Here is a 27576-nt window from a genome sequence, read left to right as displayed (position 1 = left end):
GAACACAGCAGAAATTATGTTGAAAAATCAAATGGGAAGGACAGAGGAACAGGTTTTGGGAGTCCTGGATCCCATCTCCAGCCCTGGTTCTGGCAGCAGCACTAAACCTCTGGTGTTGTCTCTCCTCTCATTTTTGGATGAGGGCTCAGAGCCTTCCTTGGGGCTGGAATTAGCTTCTCTCCATCTATCCCAGCCCAGGGTGGGGGTGATTAAGGGGAGAAAAAGGAGCTGACAGCTCTGCCACTGGCAGGGTCAGGCTGACCCAAAACAGCCAGGAGAAGCTGAGCTTCAGGAAGCTCACCCCTGCTCTGGGCTCAACATGAGGGGTTTGACATGCAGAGATCTCAGCTCCTTGGAAAATGCTGATGCCCATTTCTATTTCCTGTAAAATCCAGGCATACAGCTGAAATTAACCCCCTCAGTACTTCCCAGCCCCTAAGGATAAAGGAATGCCTGGCCTCTCCTTCCCTTTGGACAGCACAGTTTAAAGGTCCCTTGTGCACAGAGGTTACTGAGCTGTGCTGCAGGGAATGAGGATGCAGGAGGTGCTGCCCCTCCATCCATCCCTGCAGTGTCTGGTGCCAAGAACCTGCTCACAGCCAGTGACACTTGTGAGGAACTGTCCTTCTCTCAGGTTTTATTGCACTGACAAAATTTGCCTGGTGCTTTTACATCTCTTTAACAGCAGCACATTAGAACAGAGCAGGGATGTGACAGCTCACGATCTGCTCCCATGATGAACTACTACACCTGTCTGTCAGGGTGTTCACATCAGCCAGGGCTCTCCAGCTGGCAAAGAACAAAGAATTATTTATCAGCAAAGTCCTAGATCCACAAGCAGACAGCAGTGTTTGCCCAGGAGCCAAGAGGCACCAAATATCCCAAAGGAAATATATACACTGGGGAAATCAGCTGCTGGTTTGGAGGAGCTGCTGTGTGTCCTAAGGAGTGTCTCAGATGAGAATCTGCAGGGCTAAGCTGGGCTCCAGGGGTTGGTCAGTGTTTGCTAAGCCAGGACCAGAGAGATCAGTCTGCAGGCTAAGGAGCATCACGGCTTCTCACTGAAGTGTAATGGAGATTGACTTCAAGGAGGAGTGGTGGTTTTCCAGCCTGGAGAGGAGTAAAGCTCTGCAGGAATATCTGGGCATGGAAGATGCCTGCAGGGCTAAAATGGCAAAGAATGGAAGGAGGCAGCAAAATAATTTTCTTAACAGGAGACATTGAGCCAGAATGGCTTTTGCTGTCCTGCCTGAGCAGGGACATTTTTGCTGTGAACACTGGATTATGTTACCACGACAATTCCCTGCACACCTGGAGCCAGCGATGCCCATGCTGGGCTCTGACACAAACAAACACAACCCAGTGCCAGTGATGTCTGACCTGGCAGCACCATTTCTCCAACACCCTGACACTGGTGCCACTTCCTGACCCTCTAAGGGGTGCAGAGGAATTGTGGATGATGTTTTACTCACAGAAGTGTTCAAACATTCACAGAACTAGGTACTTTCACATTTCCCTCCATTTCCAGGATTCAAGGCCTCCCTGACAGATTTCTGCAAACCTTTCATGCTACAACAAACTCCAGGAGGAGGAGAAAGTGAGGACAAACCCCAGCCCACAGCAGTGCCAAACCCCAAAACTGCCCAGAGCAGCTCTCACCAAGCAGCTGAGCCCGAACTGCCATGAAACAGAGCAAGGCAACCCATCCCTTCACAGGTCATTAGAGAATCAAGATTACTAACTCAATTCCTGCTGCTAATCCAATCTCCTGGCTGGGATATCATTCCACAGCATTATTGAGTGTCAATTATTCACTCTGCCAACGCACTCCTCTCGCTCTGCACCGGCTGCAGCACTAATTAGCAGCAGCAGAGCTGTGAAGAGCAGGGCTGTGAGGAAAGGGCAGTGAGGAGCAGGGCTGTGAGGAGCAGGGCTGTGAGGAGCAGGGCTGTGAGGAGCAGGGCTCTGAGGAGCAGGGCTCTGAGGAGCAGGGCCGTGAGGAGCAGGGCTGTGAGGAAAGGGCAGTGAAGAGCAGGGCTCTGAGGAGCAGGGCAGTGAGGAGCAGGGCAGTGAGGAGCAGGGCCGTGAGGAGCAGGGCTGTGAGGAGCAGGGCCGTGAGGAGCAGGGCCGTGAGGAGCAGGGCCGTGAGGAGCAGGGCCGTGAGGAGAGGGCCGTGAGGAGCAGGGCCGTGAGGAGCAGGGCAGTGAGGAGCAGGGCCGTGAGGAGAGGGCTGTGAAGAGAGGGCAGTGAGGAGCAGGGCTGTGAGGAGAGGGCTGTGAGGAGCAGGGCCGTGAGGAGCAGGGCCGTGAGGAGCAGGGCCGTGAGAAGCACAGCAGTGAGGAGCAGGGCTGTGAGGAGCAGGGACGTGAGGAGAAGGCTGTGAGGAGCAGGGCAGCGATGAGCAGGGCTGTGAGGAGAGGGCTGTGAGGAGCAGGGCCGTGAGGAGCAGGGCCGTGAGGAGCAGGGCCGTGAGGAGCAGGGCCGTGAGGAGCAGGGCCGTGAGGAGCAGGGCCGTGAGGAGCAGGGCCGTGAGGAGCAGGGCCGTGAGGAGCAGGGCCGTGAGGAGCAGGGCCGTGAGGAGCAGGGCCGTGAGGAGCAGGGCCGTGAGGAGCAGGGCCGTGAGGAGCAGGGCCGTGAGGAGCAGGGCCGTGAGGAGCAGGGCCGTGAGGAGCAGGGCCGTGAGGAGCAGGGCCGTGAGGAGCAGGGCTGTGAGGAGCAGGGCCAGGGCCCTGGGCTGCCCAGGGGCACTCACACAGATCTCGTCGAACTTGCCGAAGTCCAGGGTTCCGTAGCGGTCGATGGGGGGCCGGATGTACTCGCAGTAGTCGCTGTTCTTCACCATCTCCAGCTGCCGCACGCAGCACACGTAGGCCAGCCGAGTCTGGATCTCGGCCATGTTCAGCACCTGCCCGGCACAAATGCACAAATTCAGTTCCTCCTGTGGGTTTCAGAACGTGCTCGGTGTGCTCACCACGGGGGAGAAGTGAGCTGGTGTCTTAGGCTGGAAATGGGGGTGTCTATTCCATTGCCATCTGTCAGAGGTGGGGCAGTTCTCCTCTGTTCATGGGGCAGTTTTTTCTTTCTCTCTCCCACAGCCAATCCTCCCTCCAGCAGATCTCTGCTGTCCATGGCCACTGAGTGTCCCTGCAGGGCTGATCAAATTCCAGCATCCCATGGGGAGATGCTCTGCCCAGGGCAGGAGCCAAGCATTCCTACCTGGATACAATCTGAGCCTGGAACAGCACAGCAGCCTCTGCCCCCTGCATTCCCAGAGGAGCAGCTTTCTGCTGCCCTGCATTCCCAGAGGGAGAGCAGGCCCATCTCCAGCAGCCCTGGAGCTGCAGAGGAAAACTGCAGCCTTGTGCAGGATCCCTGCTCCAGCAGAAGCACAGCTGGCACTGCAGGAGGGCTGAGCCCCCATGGGATGGGACTGTGCCACCACCCTGACCCACAGGGGGTCAGGGCCTGTTCTGACTCTGGCAGTGGATTTTATTTTCTTTTTTTGTACTATTGCATTTGTATTTTTAATTTTCCTAGTAAAGAACTGTTATTCCTATTCCCACGTCTTTGCCTGAGAGCCTCTTATTTTCAAAATAATAATAATTCAGTAGGAGGGGGTTTACATTTTCCATTTCAGGGGAGGCTCCTGCCTTCCTCAGCAGACACCTGTCTTTTCAAACCAAGACAGCTGGCACCTGGTGATGCCCTGACACTGCAGCACCTCCAGCTGGGTCCCAGTGTAGGCACGCAGGGACGAGTGTCCATGATCAGCACCAGGAGCAGAATTGCCTTCCAACAAGCTTGAACCCAGACTTCATTCCAGGATATAGTGAAATATATACAGAACTTAAGAGATCTCTGCAGAGACGAGGGGCACAGTGATCCTCCAAGGCAGAAATCAGTGATGCCCCATCCCTGCCAGTGTTCCAGGCCAGGCTGGACATGGCTTGGAACCTTGAGGGGGAACTGAATGAGCTTTAATGTCCCTTCCAACCCAAGCCAGTCTGTAATTCCATGTTTCTCTGACCTGTCCAGTGCCAGGGCAGAGATTTTGCAGAATGGCTGAGGTGGACAGGGACTCCTTGAGATCATCCAGTCCATCCCTCCTGCCCAGGCAGGGTCAGCTGGATCAGCTTGTCCAAGACCACGTCCAGCTCAGTTTTGACCATCTCCACAGATGGAAACTCTACCAGCCCCCTGTTTGGACAGTGTTTCACCACTACCAATGAAAAAAGTGTTTTGTGGTGTTCAGAAGGAATTCCATGTTTCCATGGGTGACTAGTGCCATTCAGGCAGTTGGAATATTTCAGTGGGTACTACTGAGACCAATTCCAACAATGCAATTGGGAGGAAAGAATTAAAATCAATATTCACTTGGGGGACAGCAGCAGAGCCAGGTAATTTAGGAAATGCAGAATAAGGAACAGAGTTAGCCTGAGCACATGTAACAAAAGGAAAATATTAATAATAAAATCATGCTCTGCACACCCATGTTGATTGGTAGTACTTAATTACTGCCAAGTGCTAAAATCTCCCCAAATCAGCAGTTCAGAGACATACAGGACAGAAAGCGAGCTGGACAGATTTACTATTTTTATGGGTAAAATTAGTAAATTCTGACTTTATCAGAACATATGCAGCTCCAAGAAAAGGTTTCTTTGCTCTAAGAATTCTGCCAGTCCCTCCCCACATCACTGCCTTCCCTGTGGTGTCAAGGCACTGTCCAGTTCTTTGAACAAGATTTCAAATTTCAGCAGAAAAGGAGACTCAGGGGTGCCCTTATCCCTCTCTATAGCTCCTGAAAGGTGCCTGTGCTCAGCTGGGGCTGGGCTCTTTCTCCAGGCAGCACTGACACAACCAGAGCACACAGCCTCCAGCTGCACCAAGGGAGATATAGGCTGGGTATCAGGAAAAAGATTTTCATGGAAAGAGTGATAAAGTTCTGGAAAGGCTGCCCGGGGAGGTGCTGCAGTCACCATCCCTGGGTGTGTTTAACAAAGCCTGGATGTGGCACTGGGTGCCAGGGTTGAGTTGAGGGGTTGGGGCTGGGTTGGATTCAATGATCTTGAAGGTCTCCTCCCCCCAGTGATTCTGTGAAATCCAGCAAAACAACAAGTCTAGCACAGGCTTGCTCCTTGAGTAACAGAGGGAATCTTCCCACTCCTCCCACCACTCTGGAAAACCATTCCAGCCTAGCCCCCAGTACCTTGACTTTCTCAGCCAGGGGGTTCCACCTCTTCCAGAGCAGCCACCAGCCGGACAGGCAGTCCCCGTAGTTGGTCAGGTCGGTCTCGTCGCGGCTGCCCACGTCGATGGCGATCACCACCTTGGCCCCCATGGACCTGGCCACGTCAGCTGGGGACAGGAGGTGTCAGAGCCCCTCTGCCCTCCCTGCTGCTGTCCCCAGGGGCAGATACAGGTCTGCATGGCTCAGGTGTGTGACCTGAGGTCGCACCCACTGTGAGCGAGCAGCAGGACAGAAGTGACCCTCGGTGCCCATCCCTGCAGGGATCCAAAAGGTGCATGTGGCACCTGGGGACACGGGTTAGTGCTGGGGAATGGCTGGCCTCAGCCTTAGAGGGATCTTCAGCCTAAACAACTCCGTGATTCCACATGAATCTGCAGCAGCTCAGTCCAGACCATTCCCACTCAGGGAGGTTCTGCGGGGAGGGAGGGATCCCAAATCCTGCACCAACCAAGCCCCGAGTGACCCCAGGGTGAGTCCCCACTGCTGCACTGCCAGGGGACATCACTGACAGGGATATTTTGCCCTGGATCAGTGGGATGACCTGACCCTCCCTGAGCTCACCAGGCAGCAGGAGACAGGGGGCACAGCACCAGGGCAGTGACACCACGTTGGGTATAATGGCAGAGAGCACATCAAACCCACATTAATTCCAAAAAAAGACCTGAGGGACCTGCAGAGAGACCAAGTGGCAGTGCCTTAGGGAGGGCAGTGCCAGTGCTGCAGGGAGAAGGTGACAATGGGAGGAGCAGGACAGGGACCTGCCAGCGAGGAGAGGCTGGATGGCAGCCTGAGAACAGCTCTGGGATCCAAGAGAAGGATTCACATCTCAAAGTGGGAAGAGAAATGAGGCAACACTTCCCACTTCAAGGTCAGTAAAAGGACGAGCTGCAGTCTTTGGATACGGATGAGGATTTAGGGAAGCACCAAGGGAGGGAAGAGAAGGACATGAACCTCACAGAATGGATTTATATTTCTTTCACACCCCCAGAGTCCAAGATAGTTGCAGTTTCCAGAATAGTTTTGCGTAGGAAAACCACAGCTTTGAAGAGCCAATTTAGAGGCTTAATTTAGACACTTCTTTAGATCAGATCTGTTCTGTAACTTGGATTTATATTCCTGGGCTCGTTCAGTCTATTGTTTCCCACCCAGTGTCACCTGTGCCTGCTCTTTGCCCTCTCCAGCTGTGGAGATGCAAGAGGTGCTTTGGCTTGCAGTTCACCATTCTTGCTTACAAGCACAGAGAATGGAGATGCTGATTTGGGGGATCTGTTTTGTGCTATTTCAGTTTCTGGGTTTTAGGTAAATACAGCCCTGATGGAAAATTGAAGTCAGGGTGTGACAGGAAGATGCAAATGACTCGGGTTGCTCAGGTGGGAGTCTCTGCCTGAGCTTCCCCCCTCTTTACCTGAGTCACAAACTGCAGTGAGCCTGCAGGGCTCTGCTGCCTTGGCCACCCCTGAGCCACTCACTCTTGTGACTGCAGTGAAACCTGACACAAAACACATCCCAAACACAGCCAGTTCACACCCCTGGACCCTGCTGGGGGGTTCAGATCCCATCCCACACCCCACATCCCTCCTTCCATGGCCCCATGATTCCCCCACTGCCACATGCTCCAGGTGACACCAGCCTGAGCAGCAAATGCTGTTGCTCTCTCAGAATTATTTCTTAATTAACTGATTGAAGAGAAACTCCAAGGTAGATTGTATGTCTATGGCTTGATTTCTCCCCTTCAGCAAGCACTAAATTCAGACTTAGCTGGGAGTTGTATGTTCAGAATTTGGCTACCAGGAAATATTTCATAAAAATCTGTATTAATAAAGCCAAGATAAAGGAACACCCAGGAAACTGAGAGCAAGGACTCCAGCTAACCAGCATGAGGTTTAAGGCATCCATGAAATTTCTCCTTGTTTTGGGGAAAAAACAACAGCCCCAAGGCTTGCAGGCTGTTTGATGGGCAGGTCTGGGAATTTCTCCCCCCATGAGCTGTGCTCCTACCTGGCAGGTTGTTGATGTAGCCCCCATCCATGAGGAGATGGCCATCCTTGGGGTCACACAGGGGTGGCATGTACCCCGAGAGGGACATGCTGGCCCGGACGTACCTCCACAGGGAGCCTGCAGGGAGGGCAGCAGCATTAATCAGCCAGCATTAATTACTGCCACGCAGGGGGGAGGCTGCTGCACTCATTAAGATAATCAAGAGATAGAGGCTTTCCTCAGAACACTGTGAGGAAGTTATTAAAACAGTTTATTTTCTATATCACACTGCTGGCCAGGATAAAACAGACTGTGCAGACATCAGGCAAAGCCAGAAGCCAGGGTTTAAGCCCATTCCTCACATTTACTGTTTCCTGTGGGATCTCACATATTCCTACTGCAGGGAGCACCAGGGCTTCGTGGAGCTGGGGCTGAGGGGAAGGAAAAGGTTTCTCCTGAGGACAGAGGGATTGACAGAGCAAGTACAGCTGCAGTCACCGTGTTCCACAGAGATCCACAAACCCCTGACTTTTAGCAGGACCTGAACCTGAAAAATACAAGCTGTAGAACCCCCAAAAATTCTGTTTTCCCTCCTCTGCAACAAGCAAACGTTTTGTCTTGTGAAACCACTACAAATGCCTGCTGGGGATCATTATCTTCTCTTGGGCCATTTCTGTTGGTGCTGTAAGGAACAGTAATAATCCTTTAAGCTGTTAGAAACAAAGTTTAGTCAAGTAGAAATTGATTGGCCATGTTTCCTGTAAAACATTCTGCTTTAAGGCTTTTATACACTGATTTTTCTCTTAACATTTGCATCAACCAAATTGGGAAGACACTGCATTTCCACAGGCCAAGAGGCTTGTCTGAGAAGTGAATCTTTAAAATACCAGAATAAGTGAGCCTTGCAGTGTTAAATCACTGCTCAGTAATTAACTGCCTGGTGCTTCCAACAGCAACTCTTCCCAGCAAATTCTCTGGGAATTGATTTTCTTGTGGTGTTTTCTTTTTAAAACAGATAACAGCTTTGTTTCTAATTACAACCCCAGCACTCCTGCTGTTAGCACAGGTTAATGCTGGCACATTTGGGGATTATTATTAATAGTTTTAGTGGAACTTCCACCCAAGGAAACTGCTGACGTGTGTTACACCTCACAGACCAAACCAAGATGGGAAATGGCAGCAGCTGGGAACTTAATTTATCTCCATTCAGTGGAGACAAGTGTAACCATTCTCCAGCTGATTCCTATCCTTCCATTAAACTTCCATGGGGACAAGCAGCTGGCTGGAGCGAGTTTCCTGACCTCAACTGGCTTAACCTGCTGTGGAATGGGAATACAAAACCTCTGAGAAGGGTTAATCCTTTTTCTGCTTGTTTTAGCTGCCCTGATCAAAGCCCAGAGTCCTTCAGCAGCTCCATAACCCCCCTGGCACGGCAGGAATGGGCAGTGTGACCTGTGCCAGCCCCAGGGACAAACATCAGATGTGGCAGCAAAGGTTGCAGCTCCCCCCAGGAATATCTGGGGCACCTGGAGGGCTCCCCTGCAGGCTGAGTCACTGCCCTGTTACCCCAGACTGACAAAAGGCAAAGGCAGGGACACATCCCAGGCACCCCAGATCCTCCTCCCCTCTTCACTCAGTGAGACACAGAAAGGACTGACCACAAATGAAAGCCCAACTCAGCCCCTGCTTCAGGCAGAGCCTGTTCTGGGGGAAGACAGCTTCATTTAGGGGAATTTGAATTGTCAAAGGCTTTGGTTGTTTTAAGTCTCATTTATGGCTAAAATACCTGCACTTCACTTTAAGGATGCTTTAAGTATACAGAAAGGTGCCAATGGAGCATTTTCTCCTCAAACAGTGAATGCAGCATCTCTTTAATTCCCTCCCAGCAGCCCTGTCCCTTGTCACCTGTGTACAGCCACAGCTTGGTACTCAGCAAGTAACACAGAAGGGAGAAACAGAAGGAAAGACAAATTTCAAAGGTGAGACAAACCCCAGGAAGAAGGGGTGACCCTGAAGGCTCCCATGATGGTTTAAGGGCTGAAGAGGCCGTGCCCACACTCACCATCCCTGTGCACCCTCATGGCTGAGGCAGTGATGTCCGTGGTGATGGTGAAGTAAGGAATCCACAGATCCTGCAACAGACAAGTCCCAAATTTACTAAACTTGTGACCCTGCATTGACCACAGCCTGTGCCTGACACAGAGCAACAACCTCTGGATCTTACCAGACAGAGCTACAGACACACACCTGCATGGAGAGAGAAAAACCTCTCAGTCTGTGTTTAAATTCATACATTTGTCTCTCATGCAACAATTAATTGAGAACCAGGCAGACAAAAATCTTCCTGTCCTTTCTGCAGTAGCAAGAGCCCCTTGTTTCAGCAGAGTGTGCAGAGGCAGCACAGAGAGCTCCTCACACAAACCAGAGCCACCTTCTGCACGGTGTTTTTGTTTTAATTTCAGGTGAAGGGTGGGGGTCTGATGGTCACTCCCATCCCAAGGAATCCCAAGGCTGTTTAGTGCAGGAGCACATGAAGAACATGATCCATGGCCTCCCGACTGAGCAGTGGCAAATTTGTACCTGCTGGTGATGGAGCCAGGGTCATCACTTCAGCAGGAAATGCAGATCCAACACTTTCTGGAATCAAAGAGGACAACACCAAACTCTGGAGCCCTAGCTACAGGAACAAAGGACCCTGCAAGGTACATCTCCAAGAAAGGTCTTGAGGTGGCCTGAGACCCTGCAGGGTGACACAACAGTGGGGAGTGTGGAACAGAAGGAGGGTGAGACACAAAAAGAATGGCTGAGCCAAGAGCTTTGAGAGTTTATTCAGTGGGGCCAGAGCAAACCACCCAGCCCTGCTCCTGGCAGGGGAAGTTCTCCCTCTGGTTTCAGCTGTGTCTCACCTCCCACCTGCTGGAAAAAGCAAAGGGGAAGGTGACCTCCCAAGTGTGCAGGGCTCTGCTGGAGACAGGACAGTTTTGGAAAGTTTCCATGGTGCCTGGTGAAATGGTAGCTGCCAAGGGGAAGCAGGAGGACTTGTCTGAGTAAACTGAGCTTGTGCACAGGGACAGCTGATGCTGCTCTGTCAATCAGAACACTTGAATCAAGGCTGAAGAGGAAAACCTGCCCTCCCAGGCAGCTTTGTTCACTGGACATGGTGTCTGGGCCTTCTCCAGCCCAGCTTTAATGGGCCTTAAACCCAAACCAAACACAGGTTTGGACTCCAGGACCACTGGAGCTGGAAGCCCTCCCTCACTGGCCAGGCTGCAGCTCCTGGTGTGATTTCTGTGCTGTTCAGCCTGAAATTCTGCACTGCCAAGAAGCAGGGGTTTTCTGGAGAGTTTAATCTCTTCAGCAGCTCTGCAAAGCTGGTGGGACTGGGGAGGGCTCACAGGCACTGCACCAGTATCACAATCCCAGTGTAAATGCCAGAGCAAAGTGGATGAATAAAGTGTGATTACAAGAGAATTAGGGTGCCTCTCCATGCTGGAGATATTCTGGGGATTGCACTTCTCAGTGCATCAACCACATATTAAGTAAAAATAGGGGAATGGGAGAAGAAGCCTCTCTGACACCTCCTTTCATGTTCCTGCAAACACCTGCACAAAGCAAACTAACCCAAGCCCTCCCACACAGCAATAAAACCTCACTGCTCAGGGATTGTTCCACTGATTTTGGAACAGAGCATCATTCAAGTCTGAAACAGGACTTAATAAAAGTCTTGTCTGATTCCTCACACCTGAGCCCCCAGCTGAGATGATTTACAAGGGCATTTTGGCATGGGGATAAGAATTCTGGCACAGAGAATAAAAATTCCAGAGGCTGATGTTCTCACAGAAGGATGGATAATTCAAGAGGAAAATAGCTCTATTTCTTGAGAAATTTCCTTCAAGCACCCTGGCCTGGGTTTGTGTGTCCAAGAGCCCCATCCTGGGTTTGGGTGTGCCCCGTGAGGGTCTCACATGGATGATCCCAGCTTAGGGAGTGCCTGTGGCTGGAAGCAGTGATGGGGTTTTTGTCACCAGGGCCCCCACACGAGCAGCACTGCTGGGAATCAGGAGACACCCACATAACAAGGGTTGGCAGAGAGCAAATTTCAGAGAAAATGGAAACCTCCCTTCAGTGTCAGAAATAACAGCTCAACGTCAGCACTCCTGCTCCTGCCTCCCATGGGGTAGAGGGGTGAGGACTCTGTGGGAAGCACAGGGGTGTCACCTCACAGCCACAGCAGCAAAGAGGAGGATCTGGCCCAGAACTTCTAAATTTTAAACTTTTCTAGAGCCACAGGGGTCAGCCCCTCAGGTAGGAAGTTCCCAGGTTTTCCTGGGATCACTGCAGAGCCTCCCAGGAAGGAGCAGCTGTGGCCAAGCACCCAAACACAACCTCTGCTTGTAAGGTTGTAATTAATTTTTAATGATAGGAATTTCCAGGTAGAAATCATTGCTACCCAGCCAAACCCACCCTAGCTAGGGAGAAAAGATGGATGTTTGTAGTTTGGATCCTTTACAGGCTTTGAGAAAATATTTTTTCAAGGTTCCTGGCTCAGCTCCTGTTCCTTTCTCAGTCTCCCTTTACCCTGGGGCAGCTCCCAGTCCCAGGACTGGTTACCCCACAATGAGTGGGAATTGCACTGAAGGAGTAACTCCCTCTCTCCTGGCTGAGCTACACAACATTTTTCCTTATTTATCTGAGGGAATTCTTCCCACAAGGGGAAACCCTGGCCATGGACTGGGGCTGTGATGGTCAGCACACGTGCACAGAGACGATGCTGCTGGATGCCTCAGGACTGGATTTCTCTCACACAAAACCTTCCTGTGGCTGCAAGGGAAGACCAGAATATGCACCTACAGCTGTTGAAATTCCTAAGGAAGGAATCTGCTGCATCTTAAAAAGGAAGTACAATGAACTGACTGCTGGAATCCAAAGCAGGGATAGATAGAAAAGGCCTCAAGTTGCATGAGGAGAGGTTTAGGTTGGATAGCAGGAAAAATTTCTTCATGGAAAGGGTGGTCAGGCATTGGAACAGCTGTCCAGAGCACTGGTGGGGTCACCATCCCTCAAAAGCCATGTGGATGTGGCACCTGGGGACAGGAGTCAGTGGTGGCCCTGTCAGTGCTGGGGGAATTGTTGGACTCAGGGATCTGAGGCCTTTTCCAACCTTGATGATTCCAGGATTCTCTAAAACCTGCTTGTCTCCAGCACCATCCCCCTGCACAGCAAACTGCTATTTTAAGCCACATGATGATTAATCACTTACTTTCATATTTGCATTTAGGTAGGGAATGTTTTGGATTATTTTTACCAAATATATTTAAAGTATATACAGTGTTAATTTGCTACATGATCTTTCATCACAAGGATGCAAACACAGAAATAATTTGGTTAAAATTGCAAATCAGGTGAAATTCCAAGGCTACCCAAACACTCTCTGAGCAGGGTAATGTAGGAAGACAAACACTGATAATGTGCTTTACAATCTGCTGCTGCTGAGGGAAGGCGGAGAGGTGCATTCCAAAGGTGGCTCTTGGCTTAGGTGGATCCCACAACACCCAGCAACTACAAAAAGGTCACCAAATGCAAACCAGGACACAAAGGACTCTGCCATTATTGCAGTTTTCGGCAGGCTGCTCAGAAAAGCTCACTCCAGCTTCAAAACTAAAATTCAAAAAGGCCAAAGCCATCGCAAACCAATTCAGCCCTTCTCTGGTGTGCCCTGAAGGTCTCTGAGACCTGATTTGCAGAAAAATAATGATGAAGCAGTCTCAGCTGTTCTTCTTCAGTGTCACAATTTTCACTTCTTCTCTCAGACAATGAGATCCCTTTGTCAAACTGAAATAGCTACAAATAATTTACAGTTTGTGTTTTCTAAATCCACCAAAAAAGAGCAGGCTCCTTCCTGCAGCCATGGATCACCAAATTCACAGTTTCACCACGTTTTTAGTCACCCAACAGCTCCAGATTTTCATATTAGTATGGAAAAAGCTATTTCTGTTCCAACAGAACACAGGGACATAATTTCCTGTCCATAAGGTGAACAAACAACTTACCTCTATCTGCTTATCTTTGAAGATGTTGTTGATGCTGTTGTTAAAAGCTGCTCCAGAAAACATAGAGGTTATTGGGTATGTCAAGTCTAGAATAGTCTTAAATACCGAGTTCATAACCTAAAAAAGAAAAAAAAAAGGCACTTCAAAGGTCAGAATGCATAGGAATATGTGCATTAAGGCTGCAGTTCCAGAGACATCCCATTCCAGAGTTCAGAGCCCACATGATGGAAGCATCACAAGTGCAGAAAGTGTGGAGGGGACAGAAATACAACTGCAAAACTGACAACCAGGAGCTCCCTGTGTGGTAAATTTACATTCAGAAAACCCTAAAGCAGAAGCAAGCCCTGCAATAAAGCTCTGCAAGAAGGAGCATTGCTTCCCCTGTGCCCCCAAACACCCCAGGGCAGTGTGCCCAGCACAGCCCTCAGCCTGTGCACGAGGCCACGGGTGCTGCAGCTCCATTCTTTACATTTTTTTCTATTAAAAAAAAGATGTTCTGAGTTGTCTTCCTCCCCACTATCCTCCCCACAGCACCTGTGTGGTTCAGTGTCGTGGGGAAGAACCCATAAATCCATGGCAGGAATTGCTTCATCCATCTCTTCTCATTTGGGGGTCACACCCAATTTTTCTCCCAAACTTAAAGTTTTTCTCTGCCTCAGTGGAAGCATTTAGAAAATCATCTCTGGGATTCTCTGGGACTCCAACAAGGTTCAGTCAAGCACACATCAAAGAGCTTTAAACACTTTCTGTGGAGCAGGGTCCATTATTTGTCATTCCCAAAGTCAGTTATTGGGATGTGTTATAGACCCAGCATTTAACTGCTGCACACTCAGCACCAGCGAGGGAAACCAAACCACATCAGGTTTCTTAAAGCACTGCAGGTCCCTGCACACCAACCCTTCTAGCACACAGATCCTGGAATTAAGCTTTCACAGATTCCTTTTATCTCCATTTCAACAGCATTATTACACCTATGTACTGAGCTACAAGAGAAAATGATGAAAATCCCTAAACTTCATGGCATTATGGCCACAGTACTTGCCCATAACTAGGCCATTGCTGTCAAATCCTAATAAATCTTAACAAAATTCAAAGTTTAACATATGACACCTTACTCAAAATGTAAAAGAAGACCACAAGACCAAATTAATTCCTTTCAAATCAAATAGGATTTCACTGGATGAAATATTTCCATGAGACGAAATATTTTCTCTCTCTACATGTTCTCTGTAATTTAACAAACAACTTCTCAGAGATCAGGGCACCCTTCCCAGGCAGACACATGGAACAGCCTCAGACCTGCCAGCTGTTAAAGCAGCTGTGAGCAACATCTGGCCTTGGCTTTACTCTGGCAGTGATTAACGAGCAGCAGGATCAGCCTACATTGTCATGTCCAGCTGCTTTCAAATTTCTGTCAGGGATCTGCCCAGAGAACACAAGTGCAAGGATAAAAAAAGAGATCATTAAGAAGGATGGGAACAGGAAGTGTGGGAGAATGTAAAAGGCTGAGCACAAACCCAAGGATGAAGCTTCATTCACATCTTCACTCTGGGTTTGATGTGCTGAGGACAGTGTGCCAACCTAACTATAGACTGCTACCCACAGCTTCAGAGGAGATGGAATTAGTGCTGCACCTAAAATAGGGATCAGGTCTCTTCAGAATGATTAAATCAGGGGAAGAGGCATCTACAAAGAGCCCTTTATTTAATACTGAAGAAAAACCTCTCCCACTCAACAGCAGCTTCGGGCTTCCCTTGTTGCAAATGATATTTATGATGCTGAGCCTCCACATTTCACCTGATCCTGACAGTGATCTTGCCCATGGACAAAATACTTCCAATTAACGGTTATTTCCTAATATTCTCATTTCTCAGAGCTGGAAGATGCCCTTTAGCTGAAGCTGATGGCCAACAGCCTCCCTCAGCCTTCCAGGAATAGCTGCAACCACCTCCTGTTCCCCAGATAAATTCAGTTAAAGATCACCCTCTGGGGAGGCAGAGCCTTCTGGCTCCTGCTCCACTTCCTACCAGGAGCTCTGGCATCAGCTCCAAGAGTTTCATCCCCTGACACCACCAGGATGGGAAGCCCAGCCCTGAGCCAGCTCTGTCAGTGCTCTCAGGGCTGGCAGGTCATGGAATAATGGAATTTTTTGGGTTGGAGGGGACCTTAAAACTCATCTCATTCCACCCCTGCCATGGCAGGGACACCTTCCACTGTCCCAGGCTGCTCCCAGCCCTGTCCAGCCTGGCCTTGGGCACTGCCAGGGATCCAGGGGCAGCCACAGCTGCTCTGGGCACCCTGTGCCAGGGCCTGCCCACCCTCCCAGGGAGGAATTTCTTCCCAATTCCTCATTAACTTCTCATGAACTTTTATTACTACAGCCCTGCTACAAGATGAGCTTTCTTTTTTAAAAGACCTTCAATCCTAAAATAATGTTTAAGTGACCCTAGAGTACAGAAAACTTCAGCAAGGAAGGGACAAGTTCACAGACCAGGGCAAGAGCAAAGGCATGTGATGATGGACAAGAGGAATTGTCATCTCTGGCTCTTTTGTTGTTTGATGCAGCATTGTGGCAAATTGGTGTGAAAAGCCAGTATAATCCCAGGATTTTTCAATGTTCCTGACTATTAAAAACCCCCAAGGTTACAGGAAAGCTTATGCAACAACAAAAATTTCAACAGATCCAGTATTTTTTAAACTACTCAAAAGATCACGCAGTGTCTTCTCAGCAATCACCTATAAAGCTTCAATAAAACAAGGAAAGGAATTCCCACAGAAAAAAAATGTTAAATCAATACAATAAAAATATAACTATGGGCTGGATGAGAATTGGCATGACAGGGAAAAAGCAAGGACTGATTTCTGGCCAGATCAGCTCATTAAAGCACAGGATCTCCCAATGTACAAACAGAACAGGGTCAGAGGCAGAACCTCCTGAATCCCTGGTCAGAACCCCACATTTATTTGAGCTGTCAGTGCCATCAGACAGTGACAGGCAGCAAATGATGGCAGTGTCCCAGCCAGCCACCCCCCACCCCCATTAGGAGCAGTGTTTTAGCCCCACACACACCAATAACTGTATTCCTTTCTAAGAATATTCTATCTTTGTGAAATATTTCTACATTGAGATATTAATCCTCCAATTAAATAAAACAACAATCTGCAAACACTAAAGCTTTGCTTGCTCACTTTGCTGGCAAAATAGAGGTGCAGAAGACACCTCTATTGTCTCTGCAGAGAGACAATAAACAGTAACTAATCTGACTGGGAATTTTCATAGTTCCCCCTGTATTTTGACAAGAGTAATTTTATTTCTTCACTGCTTCATTAGGTGCAGAAAACACATCCCATTAAAAATATCCCTTCTCCCAGCACCAAGTGTACAGCTAGAGAGATGCCAATTGCTAAAAATACCAAAAAGAAATAAATGCAGGACAAACAGCATCCAGCCTGATGGATTAAAAAGAGAGATAAGAAAAGCTCAGAGTTAACTAATCCATGTCAATGAAGACATTTCCCACGTGGCCCCAGGCTGCACTCAGCAGTAACCTTCAGCAGCACAGGCTCAGAGCTGCAGAGGAGCAGGATCAGCAGGTCCTGGAGCAGGGAATGCTCCAGCCTTTCTGCCTGGCTGCTCCTGGAGCACCTCCTGCACAGCCACCCCCAGGGCTGCTCTGGGGACAGCAGGGAAGGTCCTATTTGGCAATCTGGGGGTTATCTGGGGGATATTTCAGCTCTCTCACACTCAGATCTTTCAAGTGGATCTTCCAAGAATTTCCTAAAGACCTCCTGGCTGTTTCCCACACACTGGGGCTCCTTTCCCAAACTCTGCACACTGTGATCTTGGAGAGGGGATTTCATGGCTCTCTTCAGTTTGCAGCCATTCTGCTGGATGCTGCTGGTACCCGTGGGAAGGGCAGGCTTTGCTTTTTGTTCTCCTCAAACCCTTAGACAATTTCTGGGTCGGACACGGACCTGCAAGAACACTCATGGAAGTCCTCATGAAAGTCTATTCTTCATTAATAAGATGAAATGTTTGCTCTAACAGAGGTCAATCACTTCTCTCACTACTTATTTGCAGGTTTACACCAACACCTGAAAGAGCCCCAGGCCAAAAATTGCCTTTTACCTTGTGAAATGTTCTCAGAGCTTTTGCAATTCATGCTCAAAAGTTAATGAACAGATTAAATGCCTTCATTTCATCTGATGTACTCCTGATAAAAGTGACTGTGATTCCAGCTCTGGCAAGCTCCAGAACACAGTCCTGAGAAGCCCAGGAAACATCTCCAGCTCTGCCTCACGCCCTGCACAGGGCAGACCTGACAAACAGCAAGAGAATCCTCTGGACAAAAGCACAGAAGAAAATTCCATGGCTGTAGCTTAACCAAGAGCTGGGAGAGAGGGCAGAGAGCACCAGAGTGCTGGGGGCTGGGAAAGCACTGCAGGCAGGCATCAGCACCCATTCAGATGCTGTCCTGGAACCACAAGGTGGGAGAGAGACAGAGCAAGGTTAAGGGATGTCTGACACAATTCAGTGCAATTGGCTTTATGTCTTTAATCTTGAGCCTCCCCCAGGGTTGTGATTCCAGCAAACTGCTCTGGATCATAAACAGTTTATGTTTTGGGTGCTTCCCAAGCCAGCCAGGCACAGGCAGTTCTTAAATAAAAAACATAAAATCCATATTCTTCTGGCAAGCAGTGATGGGGAAGTGAATCAGTCCCACAGCACTCTGCCCACCAGGACAGCACAAACATCCCAGGGCCTCCATCTGCATTTCAGTCTCTCACACAATCCATCTTCCCAGAGACAGCTTTTGTTGCAAAGCCATGGAAGATCAGAGGATCCTTGGGAGACATAAACAGTGCCCACAGGCCACTGACAGGGCCCTATTTCCCCCTGAAACCCAAGACCTAAGACTCTTAATCTTATTTATAAAATTCCTTATGACATTTCAATTTCAGTAAGAAAAATCTACAGGACACGTGGGGTTGATGTGAAAAATACAAACTTGCAACCAGCAAATTTCAGAAAGAACCTCACCTTCAGTCAGTCTGAACTGGTGTCACCTGGGATGGTTTTCATCCAGCATCTGATCAATAAATAAAACCAAGGCCAGGCTGGATGGGGCTTGGAGCACCCTGGGATAGTGGCAGGGGTGGAATGAGATGATCTCTAAGGCCCCTTCCAACCCAAACCAATCTTTGATTCCATGATAAATAAACTCACCCAATGAAGTCACTGTTTAAAACAACCTTCCCAAAACTTGGGTTAACTTTGAAAATAAGCTTTTGTTTGTACTAAATATTGAAGGTTAGAAACTTCTCCTGACCCAGAGTCCAAGTGCTGTGGAGTGCACAGGCAGGACCAGGAGTGACACATTTGGGAGTTATTTAGAGAAGGATTACCTCTGTCACTCAGTTCCACTGACACATGACAGCATGTGAAAAAGAGAGAGAATTACACAATAGAGAAACACATTTGTTGAGAGCTGGAAAGGAAACAGGTCCCAGCACACAAAAGAGAAGATAAAACAAAGATAACTGTAGGTGAGCACACAGAAACAACATCACTGTGCCTTGACAGCGTGACCAGGATTGGTGCAGAGCTGAGCCAGGCAGCTGCTTCCTGCTCCTTGGACATGGAGCAGCTTTTCCAGGTGATCCATCACTGCCAGGAAGGGCTTGTTCTGTGGCACAGACACCGAATTTCACAAGGCTGCACCTTCCTGGGGTGCTGCTCACGCCCTGCTGTTCCTGGGCCTTGCTCCACTGGAGGAGGGAAGCACGGCATTCCCAGTGGGGGGAATTCAGCATTCCCATGGGAGGGAACATTCCCAGTGGGGGGAATTCAGCATTCCCATGGGAGGGAATTCAGCACTCTCAGTGGAGGAATTCAGCATTCTCATAGGAGGGAACTCAGCATTCCCAGTGCAAGAAATTCAGCACTCTCATGGGAGGGAATTCAGCATTCCCATAGGAGGGAACTCAGCATTCCCAGTGCAGGAAATTCAGCACTCTCATGGGAGGGAATTCAGCATTCCCATAGGAGGGAACTCAGCATTCCCAGTGCAGGAAATTCAGCATTCCCGTGAGAAGAAATTCAGCACTCTCAGTGGAGGAATTCAGCATTCCCATGGGAGGGAATTCAACATTCCCAATGGAGGGAACATTCCCAGTGGAGGGAACATTCCCAGTGGAAGGAATTCAGCATTCCCATGCGAGGGAATTCACCATTCCCAATGGAGGGAATTCAGCATTCCCATGAGACACAACATTCCCAGTGGAGGGAATTCACATTCCCAGAGGAGGGAATTCTCACTCCCAGTGCTTACCATGGCCCACTGGCGGGCTTTGATCCTCATCTGGTTGTAGCTGCGCTCCTCGGCGTACAGGGCGCTCATGAAGGCGCCGATGGACGTGCCCCCGATCATGTCCACGGGAATGCCAGCCTCGATCAGCGCCCGGATAACGCCCACCTGGGAGCAGCCCCTGTGCCGGGGAGGGAAGGGAGAGAGCCACTGTCAGCCAAGCAGTCATTGAAGGAGTGCAAAGGCTGCTGATGAATGGTGCCTTCTAAGGAAGCCGAGCCCGCGCCAGCTGAGCTGCCAATCTCTTGCTAAACAAGCCCCGGTGCCAGGAACAAACATTATGAATGCAGGAATCCTCCCAGAGACTCCAGAGGATCCAAGGGAACACGACCACGCAGCCTGGAGCAGTGGCAAAGGCAGGGAGATGACAGCAGCCAGGAGCTGAGCTGGTGGACGGGTGAGGGGAACGTCAGCGTGGATTTGAGGGAGCAGAGCCTACAGGACCCCCCAAAGCACCCAGGAAAGGCTGGAGTTCAGAGCTCTTCCCATCAATTTCTTTCCTGGTGATTCTCCACAGAAACTGAGCCAGCCTGGGGTACTGGGAGGGGGCACCACATGGATTAATAATGAATTTGAAGGTGGAAACAAAAACAAGCAGAGACAAACAGAGATGAGAGGGCAGAGGTTGAGTCTGCACATAAACCCAGGAGAGGGACGGATGAGGAGGCAACTTTTGTGTCATTTGAGGATGACACAAATTCCTTCAGGAAGGTAAACTTATTCCTTGATTTCAAGTGTAGAAGGAATTCTGAGCAACAATGGAGACAGGTGATAAACAACAGATGAGCCTCAGTGCTGAAGGGACAAGAGGAAACCAGAAGCAGCAATGTTCCTGCAGCAAGCAGCTCTTATCCAGCTCTGCTCACATGGATTTGGGAACCCCTGGGGATACTTCCTGAAAAATATTAACCTACTGTTCAAGGTCAAGTGGCAAATCAAAGAAACCAAAATACAACAGAAGACTTAAGAACACACAGCCAGGATGGGCCAGGGTTTGGAAAACCATGAGCAAGCTCAGACTTCTCACCCAAAAAAAGAGCAGAACTAAAAAATGACAGAGAAAAGCACAAAAGGTGACCAGAATATGAGATGGACTTCACAGGAGGAGAAAGCAAACTGTAATCACTGGCTGGGGAAGATCCTGACTGATGGGAAACATGCAGGGTCAGCAATGATATCACCATGCAGAGATTTTAATGGAAAGGAAAGAATTTGCAGACAGGTGTACATAGAGCACAAACTGGGGAAGCCACTGTTACCACATGCTGGAGAGGTCAAATCACAAATGGATTTAAATGTGGAAAGGATGAATCAAAGGTACCAGGCTGTCAGTGGCTACTAAACATGACAAATGGGAGGTGTAAGCTGGTGTTCAGGAGGCTCAGAAGTTGCTAACTGCTGCTCCCCACCATCAGAAATGAGAGAGCAGAGGTGGAACCTTTGATCTGATCCTATGAACATCTGATCACATTGATCTTTTAGCCCCTAGTGGGAGAGGGATCCCTGCCTATCCCTCAGAACCACAGAACACTGCGCTGGAGGTGAACTGCCCTTCCAAGCAGTCCAAAGCTACAGCCTCTGCTTTCCAATGCTTTGTCCAGTGAATAAGAAGCATTTTTGATTGGTTCATCCCACCTGGATGGATGCTTTGCAGTCTAGGCCATAAAGCAGTAAAAAAAAAACTTCCTTTTCCCATTTTCATCCCATTTTCTGTCCCCCACAGTTTGCTCTATTTCCATCCTCCTTCCCCTTGCTGTTTACATCCTATAAATACTTGCTAACAGCTGCCAAGTCCACCGTAGGTGTCGCTTGGCCAAGCTATGCTGAACACATTCTTTCCATCCAAATAAATCCCCTCCAGCTGCTGAAATGCTTTGGGACAGGTTCGTGGTTATCCTGGGTGTAAATGACTTCAATGACAGATCTGTGCTGCTGCAGTCCAAGAGCAGAAAATGGCTCATTTCACTTTCCTCCCCAAATTCCCCTTCTCCTCTTCTCCTACTGCTTCTTCCCACAAGATGCCCTGAGTTAAAGGAATTACACTTTTATCCTGCCCATTGTTTTTAGGCTTTTAGAGTGCAGCTATTTTGGCACTCTGCTGCTCGTGCCTGGCACTTCCCCCTGCCTCAGCCCCACAAGGAGCAGACCCTTCCCTGCACCTCCTGCCCTCTGCACACAGCCCACATCAGGTGCCTTTCTTAGGGCACCTAAAGTACCTTGAAGTGAAGTACCTTAAAACATTTCCTGCTTGGAGGACAATCTTAAACAGGCCACGAGTAGCTCTAGACTGGATTCCCTCTCTTGAACTGTTTCTCCTGATTCACACACCCATAAATACAAAGGATTTGATGTGAGCACTCTGGACTGTTCCTGTTTTGCTGCATGATGCCTTTGCATGAATAACAAAAGATCATTATTACTTTTATTGGCAAGTCAACCCCTCCTGGTGCATCCACAGAGCACCTGCCAATACCCCACTAATGACAGCCACAGATCTCCAACAGATTAGCTGATTACAAAGCAAGATGGGAATCAAACTCCTTTTCCTGCTTGTAAAAAAACCTCCCATAAGCTGCCTGACTAAATTATGTTTCATTTATACACAACCACAAAGCTGATTCTTCCAACTCCAACACCCTGATCAGGAACATTCCTGGAATTTGCAAACTAAATCCTCAAAAAAGACAAATGTGCCTGAGCCCCCCATTTTCTCCAGGTACCACCTGACCTCCTGAAAGATGGAAATTAGGATTTTTTTCCCCTCTTCTCCCTACAGCTTTAGGCCATCAGTGCCCCAGCAATGTTACTACATGGGACTTCTCAACAACTCCTTGCAGTTGGTTCTGTCCTGGGCACTTCCCAGCTCCACAAACACAGGCAGGCTGCCAGGGGAAGCGTGTGCCAGCGCCCTGCCAGGCACTCATCCCCTCTGACAGCATCCCTGGGCTCCCACAGAGCTGTACTGGGCAGCTGCAAACTGAAAAGGAAAAGAAATTGAAGCCAGGAGCAAGATCCATGTTAACAGCCAGAGGACTAGTGCAGAAAAAAACCCAGGGATTGTGCACTTCTTGTAATACCAGGCCCAGTTTCACAGGGGACGTGTCCTGATTTAGGGAAACGTGGAAATACAAGTGCTGGGCAAGAGGAGAACAAAGGGAGATGGATAACTCATGCCAGTGCTGTACCTGCTCAGCAGTGACCACATGGGACAGGGAAAACCTCCTGGTCACACAGAGCTGAATGTCACTCACTGCAGAGGAAAGGGCCAGAGTGTTGTCACACGGGAGGAAGGAGCACCCCAGAGAGGGAATGCACACTTGGAGCTGCACATGCAGCTCCTCTCACCCTAGAGCTGCCTGAAGGAGCAGCTGGATGGAGCACCTTCCCTGGCAGGACTAGCACTGCCCTAGGAACAATGATCTACAAGATGACTTTCAAATAATTTCTATCAGAACCCAAAGATTTGCCCAGGAGGTGCAATCAGTATCTGAACAGAAACTCTTTTCCATTGTATTTAGTGCCTAGGACAGGCCTGATTCATTAATGCCCTTTGCAGAGAGCTGAACTAGCATGGCCCAGCTCAGGGAGGAGCTGGAAGCCAGAGCCAGGCTCTGCTCTCAGCCTTGCCACTGCCTCAGCCTGACCTGAGCAACACAAAGCAGGGGCTGCTCTGGGCATCAGCTGCCCCAGGTGCTGCTTTCTGCACTCACCAAATCATGATTCCCATGCTGAATGAGCCTCCAGAAGCTGTGCTGGCTAAACTCCAACACCATTCCTTGTTTTCTACTCATGGTCACAAGGAGGTCACTTGGTCTGGTCAGCTGGACAAGAGGAGGCTGAGGGGAGCCCTCAGTGCAGTTCCAGGTTCCTTGTGAGGGGAGCAAGAGGGCCAGCTCTGATCCCTTCTCTGCATCACCAGGGACAGCAGCCAGGGCACGGCTGGGGCTGGGCCAGGGCAGCTCAGGCTGGAGCTCAGGGCAAGGCTCTTCCCCCAGAGGGTGCTGGCACTGCCCAGGCTCCCCAGGGAATGGGCACGGCCCCGAGGCTGCCAGAGCTCCAGGAGCCTTTGGCCAGCGCTGCCAGGGATGCCCAGGGTGGGGTTGGTGGGGGTCTGGGCAGGGACAGGAGCTGGGCTGGGTGATCCTGATGGTCCCCCCCAGTTCAAGATATTCTGTGATTCTGGGAAAGAAATTACTACAAACCAGGGAGAGGAGTTATAGGGCTGGAGACCTGCTTCCCTAAATACCTCAGCACAGCACACACAGAGAGCTCAGCCTTTCTGCCAGAAGGTCTTACAGGAAAATTCCTGCTGCTGAAATGAGCCCTTGCTTTCATCCCCTGGGGAAGTGCTGCTGGCATGTGACTGCAATGCACGAAGGCCAGAGCAGAACTGATAAAAGGAAAATTCCCCTGTGAGCCGAGCATGTGCCAGCCCTGCACGTGCTGCCAGAGCTGGGATGAATCCGCCTCAGGAGAAGGCAGCCAGTGCAGCAGGACACCCTGATCAGAGTGCCAGCAGCAAGGCAGGCTGTCCTCCTGCTCAGGGGCTGAAGGAAACACAATCAATACAAACCCACTGTTTTGTGCCCCAGTATTTCCCCCCTGAGCCACGTTTAACACACCAGCAGGACACTGCCTGTGTCTGAAAGAACACCCCGAGCCTGGGAGCAGCCAGAGGGGACACCCAGTTTTCAGAGCATGGCTAAGGGGACAGCCAGGCAAGGCTGCAGCTCAACCACCTCCAAAGTCCATGTCAGCTGCAAAATGAAGCTGGACTCAAAGAGGAATCCAGACTCAGCAGCCCCATCCCTCCTCCTAAGTGACTCAGAGGATGAAGGAGATCTCCCTGAATGCTCTGAAGAGATGCTGTTTCCTTTGGCTAAAGAAGGATTAAGGCCATAGCCGCTGCAGAACTCTGCTGTGTCTCCCACCAAAGCTGCCCCAGAGTGGGACACAGTTTCCTGGCCCTCCTTCCTGATGGAGTTACCTGGCAAAGGAGGCAGAAAAATAGAGAAATTGTCAAGGGGACTTTATTAAGCTCCATTAGAGCCCAACAAACCTGAATTAAGATACCCTCAGAACCTTAAAACCCCTGAAGCAGCAAAGCCATAAAACCAGCTTTTCCCTGGAAGGGCTGCTCAGGGCAGTGGTGGAGTCCCCAGCCCCAGAGGGTTTGGAAAGCCACATGGATGTGGCACCTGGGGACAGGGGTTCATGCTGGCCTGGGCATTGCTGGGGGGAATGGTTGGACTCTATGATCTTAAAGGCCTTTTCCAACTTTAACCACTCTGCAATTCTATGAATTTGTATTTACCATGTCCACTTTGGAGATGTGCAAGAAGTGGTGCCTTGGGCAACCACTGCCCCAACCCTGCTGTGAGCACAAAACAAACTGAAGGTGCCTGAGCTTCCAAGCCCACAGGACTGGACAGCACACCCTGAAATCCACCATGTCCATCACACAGGGAACCCTGGCACTTCAGGGATCCCAAAACAGGCTGGTGACTGAGCCTGCAGCTGTCAGAGCACTACAGAACCATTAACTGAGGGGTGGTGGTGGTTCCTTCTTGGAGTCATTGTGGAGTTGCTCCTTGTACTGGGGAGAGTGGAAATTGGATGTTATTCATGTGAAGAGCTACATGGAGTGGCATCAGGAAAGGTGACATAAGGAAAAGCCTCTTTACACAAGCAGCAGCACTTTTTGGTGTGTTCTGTGACTGATCCTGGCACTGAGTGGTTCAGTCACTGGCTCAGAAATGGAGCAAGTCTGCTACAAGTTGCAACTGGACTATCTCCAACTGGCACCTTGGAGCTCTTGCAGTAGCAGCAATATACCCAAACATTGCTTTGAAATCTAATTCCAGTTGTATCTTTCCAATAACATTATTTGCCAGCCTTCCTGACCATAAAACTTCCCAGCATCATAAATCAGCCAGAATTATTGCAGTGATTTTCTGCCAGCTCCAAAGGAGCACAGCACCCAGACCCCTGCATTTCTGCAGCCGTGGTTCTATGTGTGCCCTTACAAGGAACTTTCCAATCTTGACAACATTAATGAATTATTAATCAACTAAGCACCATTTCTAAGCTAAATAGAGGAAATAACCTCACATTACTGGGTTCTCATCCTAACATCCAACATTCAGCAGGATCTCTCCCAGCAGCTGCCCTGGAGGAAGCTTTTTCCCTTCCACAACCCACACATATTGATCCAGAGACTTGAATTTTTCTTGTCTTCCCTTCCATTAACAACAATCTCATTCCATCCTCCCACTTAGCTTTGCCCTTAGATTTCCACCAACTCCTTAAGCCAGAGCTCAGGAGCCATTTCCCTTTGGCCTTGCCATGCTGCAGAGATCACACCCTGTGCCAGGCAGGCGCAGATGGCAGAAAAGCATCTCCTATTCATCACAAGCCCAGTGAAATCCCCTTCCTGCAAGAAAATCCAAATACAATGTCCTTTTATAGCCCTGATCTTGTTTCTGCTTTATACACTAACTTTAGAACAAGCTTTAAACAAAGAGATTTGTGCCTGACACAGAAATAAATGAACAAAATGTGTTCAGCCCTTCCAGGAGAGCTGTCAGGGCTACCCAGCCCTGAGGTGTGAAGGGATGCAGGAGGAAGGCATTGGAGGGGAGGAAAAGCACAGAATAGTCAAAGTAAATTATAAAATGCACCAAGGTTTTTGTTTTCTGATCCCAGCTGGCAGCAGCATGCTCAGAGAGGGCACAGGAGCAGGGAAGTGGCTGAATGACAAACTGCACCCACTTGGGGATGTCACAAAATCCTGTCCCTTACTCTGAGCCAAGGAACAATTCAGTTATCATCTGCAAAGGAAGACAATTTCTTTGGATAACAAATATATTCTCCTTCCCCACCCCTCTGAGACTTATTTATTAAAGCCCTGCAAGAACCCATTCTGAGCACAACATCTGGAAGCTGCAGAAATATGACCAAAGCATTCAGAGAATAGAACTGAGAATTCACTTTTTCTTAACAGGAAAGCTCACTGCCCAGGTGGGGCTGGACAGAGATTCACCAAAATCACAGCAGTGCAAGGACTGTACTCCTGAAAGCACAGGGACTTGCCTGGAGAGCTTTACAGCTGCTCCATGGCAAGTGAGACAGCACATCCTTTTACATCAGATAAAAAAAGGTGCAAAACCAGCAACAAGAGCTGACCCACACCTCCACCACCTCCTTGTTTAATTTCATCTGTTTATCAAGGCACTGCTGTGAACAAATGACTTTGGTGGGAAAGACTGGAGATCAGGACAGAAGAGTCCAACTAAACAACCTGCAATTAATTTTAGGGGTTTTTTAAGCAATACCTTTGAAGTCAATGACTCCCAAGATCCTGCTGCTTGGAGGGTTTATAGAAGCTGTTATAACCTTCAACCTCCTGGCAGATGGAAGCAAATGAGCAATTACAGAGGTGCTGCAGATGGGAAAAGGAAAAATCAGATCATTAAGCATTCGTGGGTGCCAATCCATGTGATTTTGTGGGCACGTGATGACCCAACTGTTCCACAGCTCTCTGAGCAATTGGCATTCAGGTCTGGGAATCTGGGAGCAGCCACAGGCTGTGCCTTTCCCCCAGCTCACAGAGGCAGAGCTCTGAACTCTGCACAAAGAGGATTTAATCACGATGAACGTGCCCAGGATGGTCCCTCCCTGCAGAAATCCCAGCAGAGTCTCCCAGGAGCAGTGAGGCTGCAGCCTCTCCCCAACCATCTGCAAAGACAGAGCCCGAGGCTCCCACAGGAGCTGCAGCCATGTCTCAGGAGCTTTGCTCTACGACAGCAAATAAACTCACTGATTTATTTTTAGGGGTTGTTTTCTGTTTGTTCAAACAACCTAACTTTAGGGCTGACCTGGATAGACTCAAATTAGATATCCAAACATGAATTATCATAATCTTTTCCAAGTA

The 27576-nt window shown here is 49.4% G+C and overlaps 1 protein-coding gene across 2 annotated transcripts in view; it reads right to left on the bottom strand.

The window, feature by feature from the left end:
* Positions 1-27576, bottom strand: part of PNPLA7 (patatin like phospholipase domain containing 7) — a 128348-nt gene that overhangs the window by 10656 nt on the left and 90116 nt on the right. For both annotated transcript variants that reach the window (XM_039719923.1, XM_039719924.1), the window contains exons 27-32: positions 19608-19764; positions 13276-13392; positions 9288-9357; positions 7247-7363; positions 5207-5355; positions 2753-2905 (exon numbers count right to left, since the gene is read on the bottom strand). In XM_039719923.1, coding sequence (XP_039575857.1) covers positions 2753-2905; positions 5207-5355; positions 7247-7363; positions 9288-9357; positions 13276-13392; positions 19608-19764 — 763 coding nt within the window. The remainder of the gene's footprint in view (positions 1-2752; positions 2906-5206; positions 5356-7246; positions 7364-9287; positions 9358-13275; positions 13393-19607; positions 19765-27576) is intronic.

Source organism: Passer montanus, unplaced genomic scaffold, assembly GCF_014805655.1.
Source record: "Passer montanus isolate IOZ18808 unplaced genomic scaffold, ASM1480565v1 scaffold43, whole genome shotgun sequence".
In the NCBI taxonomy this organism is placed as follows: domain Eukaryota; kingdom Metazoa; phylum Chordata; class Aves; order Passeriformes; family Passeridae; genus Passer; species Passer montanus.
This window is presented reverse-complemented; position numbering and strand designations above follow the sequence as displayed.